General features: G+C 37.1%; 2 protein-coding genes across 2 annotated transcripts in view; one reads left to right on the top strand and one right to left on the bottom strand.

The window, feature by feature from the left end:
* Positions 1-11,724, top strand: part of LHCGR (luteinizing hormone/choriogonadotropin receptor) — a 62,345-nt gene extending 50,621 nt beyond the window's left edge. The window contains exons 11-13 of the mRNA XM_038551583.1: positions 1,251-1,436; positions 4,696-4,776; positions 9,310-11,724. Of these exons, the coding sequence (XP_038407511.1) occupies positions 1,251-1,436; positions 4,696-4,776; positions 9,310-10,462 (1,420 nt within the window). The 3' untranslated portion in view covers positions 10,463-11,724. The remainder of the gene's footprint in view (positions 1-1,250; positions 1,437-4,695; positions 4,777-9,309) is intronic.
* Positions 11,725-18,926: 7,202 nt separating this feature from the next.
* Positions 18,927-22,647, bottom strand: part of GTF2A1L (general transcription factor IIA subunit 1 like) — a 45,120-nt gene continuing 41,399 nt past the window's right edge. The window contains 1 exon segment of the mRNA NM_001204843.1: positions 18,927-19,183. Within this exon segment, the coding sequence (NP_001191772.1) occupies positions 19,076-19,183 (108 nt within the window). The 3' untranslated portion in view covers positions 18,927-19,075.

Genomic DNA, 22,647 nt, shown 5'->3' with positions numbered 1-22,647 from the left:
CTAGAGGCATTCCTTCCACCCACAACCCAAAAATATTTTCTCCACTCATGGTCTTCCATGAGACTGAAAATATATTATCAGAGATTTACTCCTTTATAATGAGACCTTGCCTTTTCTAGGATCCTAATTTAAAATATATCCCCTGAGCAACACACACACACATACACACACACACAAAACACCTGCCTGCAAAGAGCTATGTGCTCTATCCCTAACATATCCAAGATAACACTATAAAGCAGGATAAGAACACTGGTTTCCTCAGTCAACAGGGACACAAAAGCAGCAGAAGTCTGAAGTCCCTGAGATAAATTCTCCTGTCTTGACTATTCACCAGTGACCTATACTAGCCCTCACTCCATGTTGTCAAGTCTATCAGTCACCTACTGATCCCTTTCCATGTGCTGGCCACTAAGCATTGGGACAACTTGCTGAAGGTGACTGTGCTTCTGGAAAAGTTTCATGGGACATTAGCAGTGACCACTGAGGAGGTGGGCAGGATTTTAAAATTTCCACTAACTTATCTTCCTCCTCACATTTAACCTGTTTAGACTTTTCTTGGACATTGTCTAGAAAAACCAACGAGTTTGGGACCTTGTTTACAAAACCTATGCTGTCCACACAGTTCTGTTTGCATGGCCAAGTACTTGCTTGCTTTCGACTGATGAATCCAGCTTGCCTTTTAGAGAATGTAAAGTCTGCTTCCCAGGTAGATGACAGCTAAGGCCATATAGCAGCTCTTAATAGTATAACTGGCCTGTGCTTAGTGAAAACCTACCCTGCAGGGCTTGATCAGTCAAAGATGGAGGCATCTGAAGCCCTGAATATCTCCCCCTGGGAGACAGCACAAAAGCTGATGTCACTGCATGTGCCTGCTGTCTCATAAAGCAAAAGTTATTTCATGTCTGCTAAGTGGAAAGAGGGAGAGGGAGGGAAGGAGGGGAAAAAAGAATGGGGGGAAGGGGAGAGAAATGTTAATAAATATATGGCAGATATAAGGAGTTACAATAAAAAAAAGGAGTTACACTCAACCTTGAAAGGAATAATGGGGTGCATATGAGGGAAAAAAGCACAGCATAATTTTTTTTGAATTTAGATCTTAATGAGAGTAACTGAATGGAGAACCTTAGGGGAAAGGCAAGATAGAGAAAAGATTCCTCAGAACCTAGAACAATGCTATTATTGAGAGGAGGTTTCATTCTGTGAATCAAATGTATAAAATAAGCAAAAAGGCTTTCTCCCTTTTTCAGGGATATTTCTTCCACCAAATTGCAAACCCTGCCTAGCTATGGATTGGGGTCCATTCAGACACTCATTGCCACATCATCCTACGCTCTAAAAAAACTGCCATCGAGGGAAAAATTTACCAGCCTCCTGGATGCCACACTGACTTACCCCAGCCACTGCTGTGCTTTTAGAAACTTGCCAAAAAGAGAGTAAGTAAAAAACAAAAGGTAGAGCCTACCAAGCTGTGGTAAAAACAGATTTCAAAACAGTCAACTTTGGGCAGCTTCCTGCCCCTTCACTCCCTGCTCTAGATCAGCTCCATAGCCATGAGGTTACTCTCAGAGAGACCAGAAGAAAATGAGCCATCCTGTTTCCTTGTGAAAACTGATTCTGAACAGTTGATTCACCCTACAGCCGCAAGACCTTTGTAGCCTATTCTGGGCTAACTGAATTATAACCTTAAATCAGGCCATAATTGCTATTGCAAAATGGAGTACAGAACTGGCCTTTTAAAGATTAGCTCTAATCTTTATCAGAGAGAATCATTTTTAAAGAAGGAGGGAAATAGGCGCAAGAGAGTAAATTTTACCTAATCTTAGTAAAATCTGAATCTTTAGTAAAAAAAAAAAAAAAAGGACACAAAACTCTTCTCACAAAAGAAGCCTTTTTCTTTTTTTAAGCTATTTCTCTCCCAGCAAGAAGACCATCTTTCATTTTAGAACAGAATCCTAGCTCCCTAAGGATTAGCTTAGTGTCAGAACAAAAAGGGCATGAGCTCCTGGCTGATTTGTGTCCAGTGGGGACATCTTACTGATTTCACTGATACTCTACAATCCAGAACGGCATGACAGAGTGTGCAGGATTTCATTCTTTCCTTAAAGATTGTTTTCTAGACTTTTTTTTCGACTGAGATACATACTAATACCTTTTTTTACATCACAAGCCAGTATACATGTCACATAGGTTAAAAAAAAAACACACACACAGTACTTTTTTACGTGTGTGATAAACACGTATTTTTCTTGTCTATTTTACTCTATTTTATTTCATGTGTTTGTGTTTTTAATACTAGTCCCAATGCACTCTATCGTTTCCACGACCCACTAATGGGTTACAATTCATAGTTGGGAAAACATTTGCCCTACAGGGCTATTATTCAGGCTAAGAAGATATTCTCAATTAATTAGATGACGTGCTAGAAGAGTGACACTAAGATGCTGCTGTCTTTGTTTGGAATCAATCTATTTATAATAAATCAACCAACATGTATTATTGTGCATCTACTTTGTGCCTTGCAGAGGTGCATGAAGCCCTATCTGAAGTTTTGAGGTAACCAAGAAGACAAAGCACTCGGAGAGCCATGCACCATTAACTGAGCTTCAAAGAATACTAATTGAGCACTTAGTTCCAAACTGTGCAAAAATCTGAAGATACAAAGATAACTAAGAGCTCATCCCACCCTCCCAGAGTCACAAACAGCTGTGTGGGGGCAACACACAAGAAACCAATGTTTAAGTACAATTCAGCAGATGTAATAGTAGTGCTAAGAACAGAACAGAATACTCTGGGAGCATAGAGGAAGAGTTTCTAAACAGCAACAGGACTTCTGGAAGGCTTCCTGCAGAAGTGACTTCTGCTGAGCTTTGGAGAAAGGAGTAGGAGTTGGCTAGGCAGGTGTGGGTAAAGCCATGCCAAGAAGACAAAGTAGTTCATGTGAAGGCACAAAGGCAAGAGACCGAGGATGGAAGTCCTTTGGAAAAACTGGAGCAAGGTGACTTATGGGTACACAGAGAAAACAGAGAGAAAAGGGCTGTGATGGGCTCTGAGTGCCTGGGCCAGGTTGTTCAGAGGATGGGAACCACTGAAGAACTCAAAGCGAAACTGCCCAGATTTGCTTTTGTAAAATAACACTCCAGCAGCTCTGAAGGATGGCTTGGAGGTAGCAAAGCTGGTGAGAGACCAATTTGAAGAACAATACAGACACTGGTTTATGGTAAAGCTGATTCTGGACACCTGAACTTTTGTGGCAAAGAGGTCACATCCCTTCTGAAATTACTGGCATGTGAAAACATTAGTTCAGGGGATATTTATTCCAATAGATGAAAGAGACTACCTCTGGGTAAAAAAAGGGGAGGACAGGAGTATGCAATTGTAGGCCAGTATCAAAGTGAGATGGGAATATAGTCACATAGAAGTTGTCTTGATTGGGATTACAAGCTTTAATGGACTCCCTCTGTATCCTTAAAGCTTGAAACTTTGGATGCTAGTGAGGCCAGAGAGCCTGAAGCTGAGCCAGTGGAATGTTTATGCAAACTCTGAGCCACCCTCTGCCCTGCAGCTGCTGGGCCTGGATAACACACACAGCTGCCTAGGCAGATGGCCCCAAAGACCTCCCTGGTATCTATGATTAAAATTTCAAAAAAGAGTAGATGGAACCCAGTGCTATCAACTGAAGGCTAAGAACAACCACATTTCCTGTTAACTATAGATTGGTTCACACATAAGATTGGTTCACTTTAAGTGTCAGATACAGAGCCAGCATCACACACACACACACACACACACACACACACACACGCATACTTTGATCCAAATTTGAGGATTTATAAGCCTGACCCAAAATAACAAGCTGATTAATTTTTGAAAGCAGGTCCAGTAGGTCAAATAGTTCTGCTATATTATCCACTTTCCTGCCTTGTATACAAAGTTATCTGTACAAGGAATTGTCTGGTTAATATTGGAGAAGAATAATATATAGAAATCTCTAGTTTCAATTGCCTCATTTCTGTTTCCTCCTGGAGAAAGGTTGAGCTTCTCATCACTTTCTCTCTTTCCCTCTGTATCTTCATCCAGTTTTCCTTGGAACCTCCTTTTGGTTTCATCTTAGGAATAGAAGTACAGGTCTCTTTTAATATCTTGATACTCCCCCCCCCCCTTTCCATTAGGTTAAACTTCTTGGGACGATGGAGGAGTAGGGAGCACCCACGTAGATTTCTGAAAAAAAGGCAGAAAATTCACACCATAATATCAAGTATAGTATCTTCAAATCCTTATAAAACAGATTTCCCAGTTACGATTCAAAGCCATGAATTCTGAATGGTTATTTCTTCATCAAGAGCAATGTGGTAAAGAGAATGGTAAGGAGCAAACCCTGATATACCATAAAAGTAGTTTTTAATAAGCATTGAAAAACCCATGATTCAACATGACCGATTTAGGTTTATTCATCTCTTGAGCCCACACAAAACATTTAGCATTCCGGAGCATTTTATCTAAGCTGGAAGCACTCTAATAACAGTTCTGAAGCCTTTACTCTCTCCCCAGGAAATGTTTCAGGTAGGACAATAGTACAGAACATCACTGGTATAATAGGTAAAGAATTTGGATGAACAAAGCATAAATAGACATGATCATGTTTAAAGACCAAAAGCTCAACTGTTTTTTTTTTAAAAACCTTTTTTCTTTCAGGCAGAATTTTTCATTTTCCATTTTTGAAAACTTTTCCAAACAATGTGAAAGCACAGCAAGGAGACCAGATAATGAAATGCTGTAAGTATTTGCATGCAAAGAAACTCAGGAAGCCATGTCTCGTTCTCTGTGCACCTTATTATCAGTGCCAATGATTTTCTTCTGATAAAAGTCTTCATTGGAGGGATGTTTGCAAAGCACTTTTTAATAGATTAAAAATGGGATTTTTTTCTTTGTAAGCGGCATCCAGTTGATCAGACATCTCTTTTAACTGTTAAAAAAAAAACTCTTCTAAAAATGTATCTTCATGTTCATTCTACAATTAAATTCTTCTCAGAAATTAAAATTTTATTTGTAGGTATTCTGAGGTCATTAAAGGCTTGCTTAAATGATAGTTTAATTTGTAGAAATTTTCACTAGTCAGTGGTCAGCATTCCATAAAGTAACTGATTGCAAACATAGCTTCTAGAAGTAGCCACTTGCCTTAAAAAGACTCAGGCCACCTTGACCACTATGCTCTGGAGCTTAAAATTATTCAACCTCAATGCTATCGCTAACATACACTGGATGGGAGCTCTGTTTCTATTCTACTGACTGATTTTTTTTAAACATTTTTCCTGGCTGCCTTGGCATTTCACATATCTTCAAATGTAAAAGAGTATGCTTCAAAAGATAATCCCAGTGTCCCTGTGCCACATTTACTATGATTTATAAGTTTTATTATTCCCCCCATGTGTCTTTCAGGCTACAAAACCAGATGCCCTTCTAAGACACCTTGTCATTCTCCATTCTCTCTTCATCTTCTTTTCTTTTCTCTTGCTTTTTCCCCCATCAATCTGCAAGTTATATAGAGGTAGCAGGGTGGTATGATGGAAAGACCCTCGGCTTTGGATATGAATTCTTGGCAGTGATGTTCCTGTAACACTGGGAATCCCTGGGCAATACTTACCTTTTTTTGGAGACATTTTTCCTCATCTTTGAGGGGCAGCAGGAATATCATTTGGCTTTCAGACCATGAGAATGAAGGGAGTCTTTAAAGAATGTGACAGCATCTGGGGTACGTTAGAAATAGCATACTCTGTAATCCTTCTTTTCTCTTTCATTTAGGTCCGACACCAAGTATATTCCAGTGTTCCTTTTCCTTATCATTTCTGTTCTTGTCTTGATATTTTGTCTGTCACTCATATTCCTTGTAACTCTTTTGTAACCTATGGCTTTTTTCCTCATCAATAGGAAACACTCCTGGACAGGAGACTTTAGCCCACTCTCAATAATCCTTGTCAGTCCCACCCCAAGCCTTCCCAAATAAGGCTACAATCTTGAGTTTGCTACACTAACACTGCTTTAAAACAAATCCCCCAAGCTCCAGCATCCCCAAAACTATGAGAAATTAGTAATAATCTAGGTAGAAAGAATATACTCCCCCACCCTCCTTCCCATTACCTAGCTATTCCTAAGTCCCTGGAGTTCAGAAATTCTAGAGCCAGGCACTAAGTTTTACCTACTCTCCCCAGGATCTCAGTGTCCTTGCTGTTAGGGCTGGCCCCATTGTTCTCCTACAGTCTCCATCTTTCCTCCTGTCTTTGTTCACTGTGATGGGAGTGGCCTCTCCTTCCTCTGACTCAGTGTTGTAGGCCTATGGGGTCCATTCATACCATTCTGTACTAAAGACTGCTCCCTGCTGGGTTTTGTCAATAAGCATGCTGCTGCCCTTAGGAGCTGTCCCAGGACACAAAGGTAAGTGGCAGGAGGTAGGTATTTGGTCTGAAGACAAATCACCAAGGAGAAAAACTCCTAGACACATGCTCAGTAGGGCAGAGAAAGAAAGAGCAAAGGACCAGAGGAACGAGAGAGGGAACATGTTTGACCTCCTATTGATATAAATGTCTTCAGAAATCATGGCAGAATTTTTAGAAGCTTTGAATTAGTGCTTCTGATGCAATTTAATTAATAGCTGCTACAGTCGTTTTGATAAGGGGAAAGGAGCAAGGGAAATTAAGGTAGCAATAGTTGGAAAGGTTTCACCTGGTTTAGTAAAGGCTATTATTTGTAGGAATCATCCAGGGAACTTGCTTAAAAAACAGATTCCTGGGCTCTGTCCCTAGAGAATTTGACTCTGGGTTTGAGGTAAAGCCAGGAATCTGCATTTTAACAAACACTCTGGTGATTCTGATGGAAATAGTGCAAGGACCACACTGAAAAGCACTGACTGAGAGACAGTGATGTAGAGGAAAGGCCCTTACTCTATGGATATGAACACCTACCTACCGCTGCTGCTACTACACCTTAGGGATCTTAGGCTAATCACTCACCTCCTTTAACCTTGGATTCCTCACCAATAAAATGCGAGGTTCAGTGAGATGGTCTTTAGATGGTCTTTAGGAACCTTTCTAATGCAAATAAATAACCTATTTTCTTTCATCATTCTTTATAACCACCACATCCCTTTAAAGATTAAAAAAAATAGGTAATTCTCTTAAAAGGCATGAGATGAGGACAAATACACCTATATTTAGTAATAAAGCAGGTGAGGTTCCTGTGCAATATCCTACGCATAGCAGCAATCCTTGACTAGTTCCAAAATGGTTTCTAAGAATTTCTAGCACCATTTTGGAGTTGCAGATCATAGATTTTTTAATTCTTTTTTAAATCTGTGTTATTTCCCTTCAGTAATTGTATTGCTCGAATATTTCATCCACTCCCTGAATTAGGTTCACACTTCCTTGTTCAGAACATGAGAAGCTAAATTTTTAGAGTAGAGAAAAATACTCTTTTTAATGTGTGAAAAACCCTAAGGTAAAATACATATTTGTAATAGCCCTGACAGAAAAATTATGCCCATTTCTCTAGCTCCCAAGATTATATTAGCAGACTATGAGCAAAGAGAAAATTTGTTGAGACTACATGCATCATACTGTACACATTCGTTGTCCCTGTATCCTTTCAATTCCTCTCAGAGCCAGGATCACCCTGGTTTACTCATTCCACAAGCATTTATTGAATGGATAGTCTGTGCCAAAACTGTGTGAGGCACTGGGAGTTCAGAAATAAATAAGACCTAGTCCCCTGCCTTCAAAGCTATTAAAGAATAGCTTCACAGACTATTAAAGAAGACACACATCATCACACAATGGCAGTATAGTTTGATAATTACAACAGTCCTTAAATGCAGCCATGGCAGAGAGATGAGGTGATAAACTCCTTGGAGGTGTAGAATCAAGAAAGGCTTCATAAAGAAGCTTACCTTTAAGGATGAGGAATTTGCCAGAGATGAGGAAAAAGGAAGGGAAGAAGAAACAGCACATACAAAGAGGGATGAAAGAGTAGATTCTGAGAGCCACAAGTCATTTCATCTAACTGAAGGGAAGGCTGCTTGAGGTATCTGCAAAAGATAATTATAAGAATTCCTAACATTCAGTGAGCACTTAATATGTGTCATGCATGATTCTAAACATTCTATAGGTGTTAATGCAGTTAATCCTTAGCACAACCCTAATGTGGGAAGTATGACTTGTATACCTATTTGGCAAATGAAGAGCTTGAGGCAGAGACGGTAACTCTCCCACCCAGGTTTACATAGCCTGTAAAGACCGGGACCCAGTCAGTCTTGCTCCAGAGCCCATGTTCTGAATTGTGCAGCACTACTGCTTCCTGGAAGTGAGACTGGAGGGGGAGGCAGAACCCGGATCATTTAGGACTTGGAGGTCATCACAAGGAGTCTGGATTTTATCCCATAGTCAGTGAGAACCTAGTAAAAATTTGAACACATTTGTACTTAAGAAAGACTATTCCAGGAGGAAGGTACAAGTGGACTAGGACAGGGCTAAAATTGGGGATGGATGCTGGGGGGGTGGGGTGGAACTAATGTAACTATCCTGTAAGAAAGGATGAAAACCTGAACTCCGTTAGTTGCAGTAGGCATGGGAGGAAGCGGGTGGAGAGGTGGGGCTGTTCCATCAGTAGAGATGGAGTCCCTCTCCAATTCACTCTCTGAATTTGATTCATACCCCTTAAAGAGTATCTATTGTCCCTATTTCTCCAAGGGGAACATTTCTCCCTATTGTTCATGTCTATCATCTCCTGCTAGGTTTCTAGTAGTCCATCCTTGCTTTCCACTTCTCACCTGCACTATTTGATTAGCCAGGGACCAATGTGCAAGCCAGTCTACCCGTAGCTAACACCCCTCAGCAGTGTGAGCCTTCCCTACCCATTTGTGTTCTGCTACAGACACGCAGCTTGAGAGCAGTTTGGCGGGCAACTAAATGAGATAAATACCTAAGAAAATGCCAAGAAAGGATTCTTTTAGACATAGCAAGCACATACTGTGTCTCTAAATTTTTTTTTCAAAGGAAAATCATCCCCTGTAAACAGCTTCATTAAGTCTTTGCATCAATATGAGATAAATATAAATTGCTCTTCATTCCCCTAAGGAATTCCTTATCAATTCAGAGTTCTCAGATAATGTAACAAATAAACCTAAGACTAAGGCTGTTGTAGCTTTGTTTCCTGGGATTTAAAAAGAAAAAATACTAAGGATGACTCTTCAATTTTTTGATACATAGAATCATAGAAAATCCCTTGAGTTTACATTGAGACAAAACATTCTTCTTACAGTTATTCTGCCGTCTTTGCTGAGAGTGAACTGAGTGACTGGGATTATGACTATGGTTTCTGCTCACCCAAGATACTCCGATGTGCTCCTGAACCAGATGCTTTTAATCCCTGTGAAGATATTATGGGCTATAACTTCCTTAGGGTACTGATTTGGCTGATTAATATCCTAGCCATCGTGGGAAATGTGACTGTTCTCTTTGTTCTCCTGACTAGTCGTTATAAACTGACAGTGCCCCGTTTTCTCATGTGCAATCTCTCTTTTGCAGACTTTTGCATGGGGCTCTATCTGCTGCTCATTGCCTCAGTTGATTCCCAAACCAAAGGCCAGTATTATAACCATGCCATAGACTGGCAGACAGGGAGTGGGTGTAGTGCAGCTGGCTTTTTCACTGTATTTTCAAGTGAGCTTTCTGTCTACACCCTCACAGTCATCACACTAGAAAGATGGCACACCATCACCTATGCTCTTCAGCTGGACCAAAAGCTGCGTTTAAGACATGCCATTCCAATTATGCTTGGGGGATGGCTCTTTTCCACTCTTATCGCCATGTTGCCCCTTGTGGGTGTCAGCAATTACATGAAAGTCAGCATTTGCCTCCCCATGGATGTAGAAACCACTCTCTCACAAGTATACATATTAACCATCCTGATACTCAATGTGGTGGCCTTCATCATCATTTGTGCTTGCTACATTAAAATTTATTTTGCAGTTCAAAATCCAGAGCTGATGGCTACCAACAAAGATACAAAGATTGCTAAGAAAATGGCGGTCCTTATCTTCACTGATTTCACCTGCATGGCACCAATCTCTTTTTTTGCCATCTCAGCTGCCTTCAAAATGCCCCTCATCACAGTAACCAACTCTAAAGTTTTACTGGTTCTTTTTTATCCTGTCAATTCTTGTGCCAATCCATTTCTGTATGCAATTTTCACAAAGGCATTCCAAAGGGATTTCTTTCTGTTGCTGAGCAAATTTGGCTGCTGTAAACGTCGGGCTGAACTTTATAGAAGGAAGGATTTTGTGGCGTATACCTCCAACTGCAAAAATGGCTTCACTGGATCAAATAAGCCTTCTCAGTCCGCCCTGAAGTTGTCTCCATTGCAGTGTCAATATACGACTGTCCCAGACAAGACTTGCTGTACAGAGTGTTAACTATTTTATCAGTAACCACATTACTGAATTGTGCTTAAAAATGTAAAAAAATGATCTGTACTAGTAATTTTAACATAAGGAGTTGGTTTTAGGAAATTATTTATTCTTAGGCACACACTAGGCAAAAAAGAGCCATCTACCTAACTTAAAGTGTCATCCATGACCATTGCCAGTCTAAAAATTGCCATTGGTACAGGATGACATAAAACACAGAAGCTGAGAGTGTTAAAAACATTTCTAATGGGGAGTCCAGGTGGCTCAGCGGTTTGGCACTGCCTTAAGCCCAGGGCCTAATCCTGGAGACCCAGGATCGAGTCCCATGTCAGGCTCCCTGCATGGAGCCTGCTTCTCCTTCTGCCTATGTCTCTGCCTCTCTCTCTGTGTCTCTCATGAAGAAATAAATAATCTTAAAAAAAAAAATTTCTAGCAATTTTGACAGTAATTTATGTTGAATCTAAAAATTTTTAAATGAGATGGTATTTTACCTATCTTTGGGTTTGCTTTTTTTTTTCACATTTCATCTTTGTAGTGTTTTTATATTGCATTTTATTAAAATATTAGTATATAACAGATTTTAAATTTAAAATAACTTGTCCTTTTCCTCAGATAGTTTGGAAAAACACTCTCCAGGGATGCACTATACACTGTGGTAGCCACTAGCCATAGGCAGCTAAATTAAAATTAAAATTAAAATGTAGTTTCTCTCATAAAACTACAAGAAGAAAATATAGGCTGTAATTTGACATCAGCCTTAGCAACATTTTCCTAGATAGTCTCCTCAGGCAAAGAATGCAAAAGCAAAAATAAATATTGGGACTATATCAAAATAAAAAGCTTTTGCACAGCTAAGGAAACTATCAACAAAACAAAAATGCAACCAACCTGGTGAATAGGAGTATATGCAAATGACATATCTGATAAGGTGTTAATATCCAAATATAAAGAACTCATATAACTCAACACCAAAAAAAAAATCAAATAATCTGATTTTAAAATGGGGAGAAGACCTGAATAGACATTTTTTCAAAGACGACCTACAGAACCAACAGACACATGAAAAGATGTTCAACATTACTAATCATCAGAAAAATGCTAATGAAAACCACAATGGGATACCACTTTACACCTGTGAAAATGGCTAGACTCAAAAAGACAAGAAATAACAAGTGGTGGTGGTAAGGATGTGGAGAAAAGGGAACACTTATGCACAGTTGGTGACAATGTAAATTAGTGCAGCCACTGGGGAAAACAGTATGGAGGTTCCTCAAAAAAAAATCAAAATAGAAATATACAACCCAGTAATTCCACTTCTGGGCATTTATCAAAAACAAAAGAAATACTAATTTGAAAAGATATATGAACCCTATGTTTATTGCAGCATTATTTAACAAGAACCAAGATATGGAAGCATCCCAAGGGTTCACAGACAGATTAAAATGAAGGAGGTTTGGAAAATATAGACATACATACACAGATACACATACACACACAATGCAATACTACTCAGCCATAAAAAAAAAAAAAAAAAAGAGTGGTATCTTGCCACTCATGAATGGATGGACCTAGAGGGTGTTAGTGAAATAACTTAAAAAAGAAATGTCTTCATAAGTACAAAGAACAAATTGGTTGTTGACAGAGGGGAGAAAGGTGGGAAGATAGGCAATATAGGTAAAGAGGATTAAAAGGTATAAATTTCCAGTTATAAAATAAATACGTCACAGGGATGAAAAGTGTAGCATAGAGAATATAGTCAATAACATTGTAATAATAACTCTGTATGGTGACAGATGGTAACTACATTCATTGTGGTAAGCATTTTGCAATATATATAACTGTCAAATCACTGTTTTACACTTGAAACTAATATAATGTTATAGGGTCAACTATACTTCAATTAAAAATTTTAAAAAATTTAAAAATAATCTATGTGATACTATAATGGTAGATACAGGCCATTATATATTTATCCTATCCATAGAATATACACAAAGAGCTCTTACATAAACTATGGATTCTGATGAGTCAATATAGGTTCATCCATCATAGCGTATGTGCCACCCTCGTACGGGATATTGATAATGAGGAAGGCTGTGTGTTGTGTGGTGGGGGAGTGGGTATATGGGAAATCTCTCTACATTCCACTCAATCTTACTGTAAAATACTCTGTCAAAGTCTGTTAAAATTAAAAATTTGAAAGCAAAAAATTAGAAATAAAAAAATAAGGCAAGTTGCAGACATCAGTATTCATCAGCCCTAGACACTTCAGTGTGCTTATCACTAACCAAGGCTCAGTATTTTACGTTTTAGGCATTTTATGGTAAAATGGAAAAATGCTAAGCATACCATTTAATGAGGTTTGAGAAATGCCTAAGTCCCTATAACCCCAAACCTCTGTGAAAACAGAACACTAGCACCCTCAGGAAGTTCCCTCATCATCCTTCCTAGTTAATCCCTCACTCCCATTCCACAAAGGTAACAATGGTTCTGATTTTTTCCCCATAGATTAGTTTTGCCTATTCTAGAACTTCGTATAAATGGAATCATACAGTATACACTGTTCTGTAAGCCTGCTGTGATTCAACTCAATGTTTTTGCTATACATCCAAGCTGTCACTTGAATTAGTAGTTCATTCCATTTCATTGCTGAGTTTTAAGACTCTAACATTGTTTCCCATTCTACTGATGATGGATATCTGGGCTATTTCCAGTTTTTAAGCTCTCCTTTCACATTTTATTAAATAAATGTATAGTCATAACTAGACTATGTATTTCATCTGCGTTCAACCTTTATGCCACTATGTAAAGTGATTCAAAATAGCCTATAGAAGATCATAAGCTTTACAAAGTGTCTCTTCTATGTTTTTCATATTTTTTTTAAGATTTCATTTATTTATTTCATGAGAGACAGAGAGAGGCAGAAACATAGGCAGAGGGAGAAGCAAAACAACTAAGTAAGCAAAAAAGCAGAAAGTCAAATAAATATAAAATAAAATACATCCTTGTGGAGAAACTGTTTAAATTATGTCTTCTTAAATATTGTTTGAGCCTAAGTACTTGTATATATCCTCTGAAAATAACTTTTGTTGCCTTTTCCACAAATACTGATTTTTATTCTCTATATGATAATTTAAGTTTCAACATAGAGTTAGTTTACTCTCTCCCTCATGCTCATATCCTATCATTCACTAAGACCTACCAGTTGTTGAATGTCATTGAATATCTTCTACATCAAGTCTGTATTTTGCATTCTTGCTGCCCCACAAGTAAATGGGCCATTCCCATTTACCTCAGAAGTGCTATCGTATCTTCCTCATTTTTATCATATCCAATCTTTGCCATGTCCACATTCTCATACCCACCTCTGATTAATCTTCCTAAAATCCTATTTCGTTCTATTACATATTTGCCAAAATCCTGAGTAGCTCATCAGTACCTATAAAGTTTTAGCTCCTAGACTAATATTCAAAGACTAATATTCCATTCTCAAATTTGTTCACTTGGTCTCCTGCTGTTCTTCTGCATGAAATAAACTGTTCCACTTGCTTTTCCCTAGCATGTCCCACAATATGTCCATCATTGTTACCATCAGAATACATTCTTCTTACCTATCCTCCTTCTGCACCCCCCCTTATGACCCCAGCCACAGGTTTATCTTTGTTACCAAGCTCTCCTAATCCACCTCCTCCCTAATCCAATTTAAGATACTTCCTTTACCTGAAATAAAGTAAGGCATAAATAATAAATATGTGACTACAACAATTTCTCTTTGGATTTCTTTTGGACCTGTCATCCCTATCATTCATCTTTTATTCTACATGCTGAGTGTTATTATCCTTACCCATATACCTCTTATTTCATCTATTTTATAAATTTTTTAGTGATAAACTCATCTCTTTTGCTTGTTCCTCCTACTCTATCTATCCTAGAGTCTTATATATGGTAGATGATTAATAATTTTTTCAGTTGATTCACTTTTATATCTAAAATATAAGACAAATCCTTATGAAGAAGTTATTTCCCCTTGTGAGATGGTCTCATGTGTATTCTTAATCTGTGTAATCCTTTATACATAAATGATAAAAACATCAAATGCTCAGGATATTTTAATTCTACCTTGTAGGTTTGTGTAAGTTTTTTATGGGTTTTTATCATGTTTGGTATTATCACTGGCAGTTTGCAAAATGACAAAGAAGGGTTAATTAGTCCAGAATAACTCCTCTAAACATACAAAATATTTTTAAAAGTTACTTTGTCCTCCATTCCTAACATGTGCTATAAAGGGCCTGGTTTTAATTTCCTCAAAAATGTATTAAGTCCACATGTAAATTAAGAATCTTTATGTCACAAAGATTTCAATAAATGTGTTCCTAATTAGAAATAATCTCTTCTTTGAAATGTGCAATATTCTTTATTAATATTGAATTTCTTCCTAAGAGTTATTACCATAGCCTTCCTATTTATAATTTAGCTTTCTAGTTATAAATCACCAAGTTCCCACATGGCATATTAGAGTATATTTACATGAAAACAACATAATATTAACCTAATAACAGGAGTCAAAAGAAAATCCCCACTAAATTCCCTTGCTTACCACCCCTATTAACTGTTGCTATTCATTCTAAAAATATTCATTTTCCTACACAACTAAAATTACTGAAACTGAGTGCCTCAACCAGAATTGGAACCTCATTGCCCTGTGGAGTCTGAGCTGTACAGATGATTATTTACACATATTATAGCACATGAAATAAAATAAGTAAAGAAGGTATTTCAGGCAAGTTCAGTCAGTTCCTAAGAGACTAAATGTACAAATTCTGCAAGATCATCTTAGACTGTAGAGAGAGGTGGAAAGTATATAAGAAAGCACTGTAGGATGCCAGTGTGAAAAAAAAAATTTGAAATAGGAATTAGGATACATGATACTTTCACAAATTTCATTTAGCACAGCAAATTGTAACCTTTATAATACAGATACTTTCTCTACCTACAAAAGGGTGCAAGATGACATTTGCCAAGGTACCATATTTACAAGAACTCAACCTACCTATGGAATTTTGTTCTAATATACAAGAAATTCTCAGCTTGGACATGATGAAGGGTTTCTGAAAGTAAAAGTAATACTATATCAAAGCCAAGTCTCAAACACCATGTTATAGGGATTACAATTTTTTTCTTTTAAAATGCACTAAGATTTGTCTTGCTTTCTTTAGCATGAATTTAAAATACTTTACCGGGGATCCCTGGGTGGCGTAGCGGTTTGGCGCCTGCCTTTGGCCCAGGGCGTGATCCTGGAGACCCGGATCCACGGGAGACGTCGGGCTCCCGGTGCATGGAGCCTGCTTCTCCCTCTGCCTGTGTCTCTGCCTCTCTCTCTCTCTCTCTCTCTCTCTCTGTGACTATCGTAAATAAATAAATAAAATTTTTTAAAATAAATAAATAAATAAATAAATAAATAAATAAATAAATAAATAAATAAATAAAATACTTTACCGAGTCATGACCCATCAGTAGGTAGTGATATCAATTTAGTGGGTCAAGACCATCAATTTTAAGGCAACCGAATAGAATCAAATAGAAAATATAGGAGGCCATCATGTGCTAAATGTAAGCATGATTTTCTGAATCTTCTATTTAACTTGCATTATGTGTGTGTACATGCAAACATATACCAGTTGTTAATTTCTTAGTGTAGATCGTAGCCAAAAACTTTTGAAAAGCACTATTTTTTTCAAAATTTTTAAAAATATTTATTTATTAGAGAGAGAGAGAGTATGAGCAGGGGGTAGGGGCAGAGGGAGAGGCAGACTCTTCGCTGAGCAGGAAGCCTGATGCAATGTGAGGGATGTGGGGGAATGTGGGGTACAATTCTAGTGGAATCATGACCGAAGGCAGATGCTTAACCGACTGAGCCACCCAGGCACCCAAAAACCACTGGTTTTGACAACTTTTCATGAAATAGGTTTTTTTTTCTAGCATTATTCTAATAGTAAAAGAGCACCCAGTCCAAAATAATTTGGAGAATTTCTTAATTCTCTCTGCAGCCACCACCAATACTATCATTTATATTAGCATGCCAAGATTATTGTTGGCTTTGTTTTATATTGAGGTAAGTTTAGTTTAAAATTGCAAAAAAATCAATTTAAAAGGATCAGTCATGAGGCTATGCAGAGAAACAAATGGGACAAGTGTGACTTTTTCCTCTAATGATAAAAAACAAAGAGAACCAACATAATAGTATTTGTGATATGCCATTTAAAAAAAATCACTGAAGCAAAAAATAAAAATAAAAATAAAAAATAAATCATTGAAGCAAAGTGAGATTTTAAAATCCACAGTGGAAAAGAGGAAAGGAATTTTAGAAACAACTGTTATTGTCTCTCTCAAACACTTGAATCAATACATTAAACCCCAATTCCCAAGTGAATGCACCTTGCCAATAAATTCAGCACTTAATTTGCAATAAGATTTGCTTGGGATAAATACAGAATGATTGGACGACGCTGGGAGGAAGAAAGCAAGAATAACACTAGAAAGTATACTCTTTAGTCCTTGATGGGATACATTTCAGGAATAAACACAAGTAAGTGCCCTCTTTTTGCCTTCCATATAGGAAAGATGGACATTTCGTGAAGGACAACATTCATGAAGAGAACCCATAGCTCGCAGAAGTTCTCAAAAACCAGACAAGGATCTGGGACAGCAGTGGTCATAGAGAAAAAATAATTACTCTGAGGATGAAGAGGGAATAGCTGGAGAATCTGGTTAGGAGAATAGCACATTCACTAGTACTAACTGTATCCTCTTGCAACTGACAACTTTAGGCCAAAGACCGTATCCCAGAAATGCTGTTCAATGCCCAGAAGACATTAATCCAGATTTTGAAAAGATCTACCAGGTGCTGAGTCTCTTGGGTAGGACAGGACAGTAATGGAAAAAAATAAATTCCCCAAATGGGGTTGCCTCTGAAAAAGAAGTAATTCAGGGCACCTGGCTAGATGAGTCAGTAGAGCATGTGACTCCTGATCTCAGGATCATCAGTTTCAAGCCCCACATCAGGCATGGAACCTACTTTAACAAAACAAAAACAAAAACAAAAACAAAACAAAAAAAAAACAACAACAAAAAAAAACCAAAAAAAAAAACAACAAAAAAAAAACAAACAAAAAAACTCTATTAAATAAAAAAGAAAAGAAAAGAAATGAGGAATTCACCCTGTGACCAGCCAAACTGAGGTATCCAATCTTTAGGGAGCTTTCAGAGACCATAATCCACTCATCTCAGCACTGGTTTTTGTATGAGAGTTACCATCCCAGAAAACACCATTCAGGGCTGAAAGTAGGATCTTAAAGACCATGTACACTCTACCTGTTAAGAGAAGCAGACTGATGGGGAAAATGTTCCCTTGATGAATTTGAATCTACTAAGGAAAAGAATAATACAGAACAGCCTTCTGCAGTATTAATTTGCTTTGTTTTTATTGCTGCAGGAAAATGAGGGCTATTTGTATTTTGTACTTTGTTTTTTCTCCCTGTTTTAAGACAGTTATCTAGGTCTTCCTGTGTCAAAATGAGATTGCCTGGCTAAAACAGAAGGTTCCTGAAAAGAACATCTCTTCTTGACCTTTGCTTTAGAAAACCTAAACTTAATGAGGGAATTCTCTGTGAGGGGAAGGAAAGAAAGAGATGGTGTCTTTCAGGGAGGAGTCTGCAAAGGGATCTTCCACTGTTAAGAAAAACAGAAAAAAAAAAACCACAGATAAAGGAAAAACCCACCATGACTAAGAAGACAGAAGGCTGAAGTTTCAAGAAATAGAATGGGAACCTAAACACTTCCTCACAATTCTCAGGGAGAACGTAGAATATGAAGAAGAATGGCCCAGCCACATAAGAGGCCTAGAGAGGGTCATCCTTAGCTCCAGGGATCCTGGGTTCAACACAGATTTCCATGTTCAAGTATAGTATAGTTTCAACAGAAACATCTGCTTCCAACAGACCACTTAGGCCTCCACAATCAGCATACCACTAGTGATGAGTATAGGCTGAAGACTAGAGAAGTCTTCTTGAATAACCTTCTAATTATAAAACTCACTAGGATCTGTTAGTAACATGGTTTGAGGAGAGATGGGGAGGACACCAGCCCCAACCTAATAACTTATACCTACTTTACCATGAAGGGGAATTCGAGTCTGATTTAAATTTTACTTCAAGATTAAAGAAATGTGACATTTTTTCATGCTCCATCACATCTGATTCATTTATGCTCCATAATGGTATACACAATGAGGGCTTTAAAAAAAAGAAACCCCAGGGGATGGAGTAACCGGGTGACAGGGATTATTAGGGAGAGCACATGATGTGATGAACACTGGGTATTATATGTTGGCAAATTGAATTTAAATTAAATTAATAAATAAATAACCCCATTAAAACAACAAATGAAAGAAATATAAAATTGTATATTTGTATCTGCATCAGAATTATAATTTTATTAAATTCCATACAATGAACTAAAAATTTGAGGAGCTCTATATTGGACTATATTTAAAATAAAAATAAATTTCACAGTATGTAATATAGTCCCATTGATGTTTATGGTGTATTGAGCTCTTAAGTTTTACCACTCTGCATCACCAATGGCTTTTGCAAATACATAGTCTCTCCCTCCAAAACACATAACACCGTCTTTCAAATAGAATTTCCATTTGTTCTTGCTTCGATGAATCTGGAGGGAGAAAAATAGTCTAAATTAATTAATTCTGTAAGTTAAAGGATCAGTTACAATTCTTTGCACATCACATGGGATTTTTCTGATCCTAAATGGGAGTTCTTTAAAAATAAGATCTCATCCACCCAACAAATATTCGAGTTCCTGTGTGTGTCAGGTATTGTTTTAGGCACTGTAGATATATCAGTTTAATATATATATAATTTTTATATATTACTTTTAAAAACTGGAAAAATTTTTATATATTATATATTTTATATATTACTTTTTATTTATTTTATTTATTACTTTTATATAAAATATATTTTATATATCACTTTTTAAAAACTGGAAAAATTCCTGACCTTGAATAGTTTACATTTTACATTTTAATAAGTACAAGGGAACAGAAATCTAATAAATACCTAAATTATGAAGAGTATTAAAAGGTGCTAAGTGCTATGAAAACTAGAGCAGGAAAAAGAAAATCACAAATACATAAGTGGGTTATAATTTTAAGTAAGAAAGTCGGGGTGGGCCTGACTTAGCGTTTGAGCAAAGACTTAAAGAAGGTAAAGGATAAAGCCAGGAAGATATTAACCAGATAGAGCATCCCAGACAAAGGGAACAAAAGTACAAAGGCCCCAAAGGAGGGGGATATCTGGATTGTTCAAGAACAGCAAAGAGTTCAGAACGTCTATAAAGGAATAAAGAGAGAGGATGTAGTCAATACTATCCTCAATGAAAAAAAGTGGAATTTCATTTTGAAGGAGAAAGTTACAGTAAAGCACTGAGCAAGGTCAGAAGATACAGGTTATGCTCTATTAGATTCTACTGGCAGGTCTTTCACTTTAATAAATCAGTCTAAATACAGACAATATAAAAACCAGAAAATCCTACTACTTCAAGAGGTAAGAAATCATAAAATCATCATTACCTCTGGGTAAACCACAAATGACTATTTAAAAACCTTCGTAGGGCAGCCCCGGTGGCTCAGCGGTTTAGCGCCGCCTTCAGCCCAGGGTGTGATCCTGAAGTCCCGGGATCGAGTCCCGCATTGGACTCCCTGCGTGGAGCCTGCTTCTCCCTCTGCCTGTGTCTCTGCCTCTCTCTGTGTGTCTCTAATGAATAAATAAACAAATCTTTTAAAAATAAATAAATAAATAAATAAATAAATAAATAAATAAATAAATAAATAAATAAAAAACCTTCGTAATGTATGAACTGAAATCAAGTATAAAAATTAAGCCCAAATATTTATTGTCAATAGTCAAATCAAAGAAGAAAAGCCTGGGACCAATATTCAGATGCATGGTATGAAGCATAAGAAAATACAAATGAAAAGCCCCTATTTGTTTGGGGGGAAAGATGTCCTAAAAATGCAAAATTTCTTCTCTGAGTTTGACTCCCAAATTTATACTTGGACATATCTTAAAAAGTTCCTGAGAACACAACAGTGACACAGAATCCTGAACTCAGCACAGGTGATAAAATCTAACCAGAACTAGGCAGAGAACAACAGTAGCAGCAGCAACTCAATCTAGTAACTTAATTCTAGAAATAGTGCATAAACAGTACTTTTATTCTAGAAATGCAACAATGGTTCAATATTAGGAACTTATTAATATAAAAAACTGTATCACTAGACCTATGGAGATAAATCATATAATAATCTCTAGTGATGTCACCAAAGCATTAAATAAATTAATGAATTTTAGATTTTTTTAACTCAATGAGAATCAAAAATCGCATCACACACACAAGCCCTACCTCAGCCTAAAAACTATCTTAGTGGTTAGTGGAGAACCCTAAAAGTATTCCCACTAAAATCAAGACATAGTCAAGGATTATCCAAGTTTTTATTCTAGAGATCCTAGCCAATACAATTAAGTAAGAGGAAAGTACAATCAGCTCTAGCCAATGCAAGTAAACAAGAAGAAAGTAGTAGAGGTTTAAAGGAAAGGATAAAAAAAGATGTGCAGATGCAATGATTGCATGTCTGAAAACTCTAAGATAATCAATTTTAAAATTACTAAATAATGGGGGGTGCCTGAGTGGTTCAGTCAGTTGAACATCCAACTGGTTTGGGCTCAGGTTGTGATATCATGGGTTGTGGGATCCAACCCCACCTCGGGCTCCAAGCTCAGCATGGAGTCTGCTTGAGATTCCCTCTGCCCCTTCCCACACTCACTCTTGCATGCTCTCTAATAAATCTTTTTAAAAAATTACTAAGTAAGAATTCAGTATTGATACCAAATTAATATGCACAAATTCATACCCTTCAGGTATATAAGCTCTGGTTAGAAGATACAGTGAAAGAGCCCTTTTACTATAGCATTGAAAGAGATAAAATAGCTAGCAATAAATTTTTAAAATACTCCATCTACTGGCACCCTTCAACACTCTCTCCCTTTTGAAATATTTTCCTCACTTGGCCTCATGAAAAAGTACTAACTCTACCAGATATTAAAAACCTTAATAATTAAATCAATGTAGCATAGGCCATTGGACAAACCAATGGGACAAATGAGAAAGTCAAGAAGTAGACCCAAGTATAGAGGGAAATTTAATGAGTGATAAAGGAATCATTCTTGTATCAGTGTGGATAAAATAGACTTTTCAATAAGTGATGTTGGGAAAATTGGATAGCCACCTGGAAAAAAAAAAATGAAAGAAACCAAAGAAATACTAGAAGAAAATATGAGTGAATCCCTTCAAAATCTGAGGTAAGAAAGAGCTTTCTATTCAAGACTCAAAATTAGAAGCCAAAAAAATTAAGGTAGACAAATACAACATCTGCATGAAAGAAAGAAAAAGCACTGAAGGCAAATAACTAAGGAAAAGTATTTCTGCGTATAAGGGCTAATCTCCCCCCAAACAATATAGAGCTATGTGAAATCAGTAACTACACCAGTAACCCAATCTTTTTAAAAAAATAGACAAGTGTTATGAACAAGCAGTTCATGCAAAAATAGAAATAGTCCTTAAACACATGAAAAGTTAAAAATTTCACCAAGACAAATTTTCTACTTTTTATAATGGCAAACATCCAAATATTTTATTATACTCCATTGGCAAGGCTGTAAGAAAAGCAGCACTCTTAAATATTGTAATGGGAGTATATCCTAAAATAGAGTTTAGGAGAGCAATGTAGCAATATCTGACCAAATACATTTGCCCTTTGGCCCAGAAATCTCATTTCTAGGGATTTTTTTTTTTTTTTTAAGATTTTGAGTAATCTCTACATCCAATGTGAAGCTTGAATTTACAATACCCTGAGATCAAGAGTTGGATGCTTCAATGACTGAGCCAGCCAGAAGTCCTGCTGGGGGTTTTTTAAATCGATATAACTACACATGTATGAAACGTCATAGATGTGGTCATTCAATAGCAAATGACTGAAAACTCAAATATTTCTCAGTTGGGGATCAAATATTCATCAGTTGGGGATCAGTGAAATAAACTTTAATAATTCTACAATG

The sequence above is a fragment of the Canis lupus genome, chromosome 10 (genome assembly GCF_011100685.1).
Source record: "Canis lupus familiaris isolate Mischka breed German Shepherd chromosome 10, alternate assembly UU_Cfam_GSD_1.0, whole genome shotgun sequence".
NCBI lineage: Eukaryota > Metazoa > Chordata > Mammalia > Carnivora > Canidae > Canis > Canis lupus.
The sequence above is the reverse complement of the archived record's forward strand: the minus strand, read 5'-3'. Positions and strand labels throughout refer to the sequence as shown.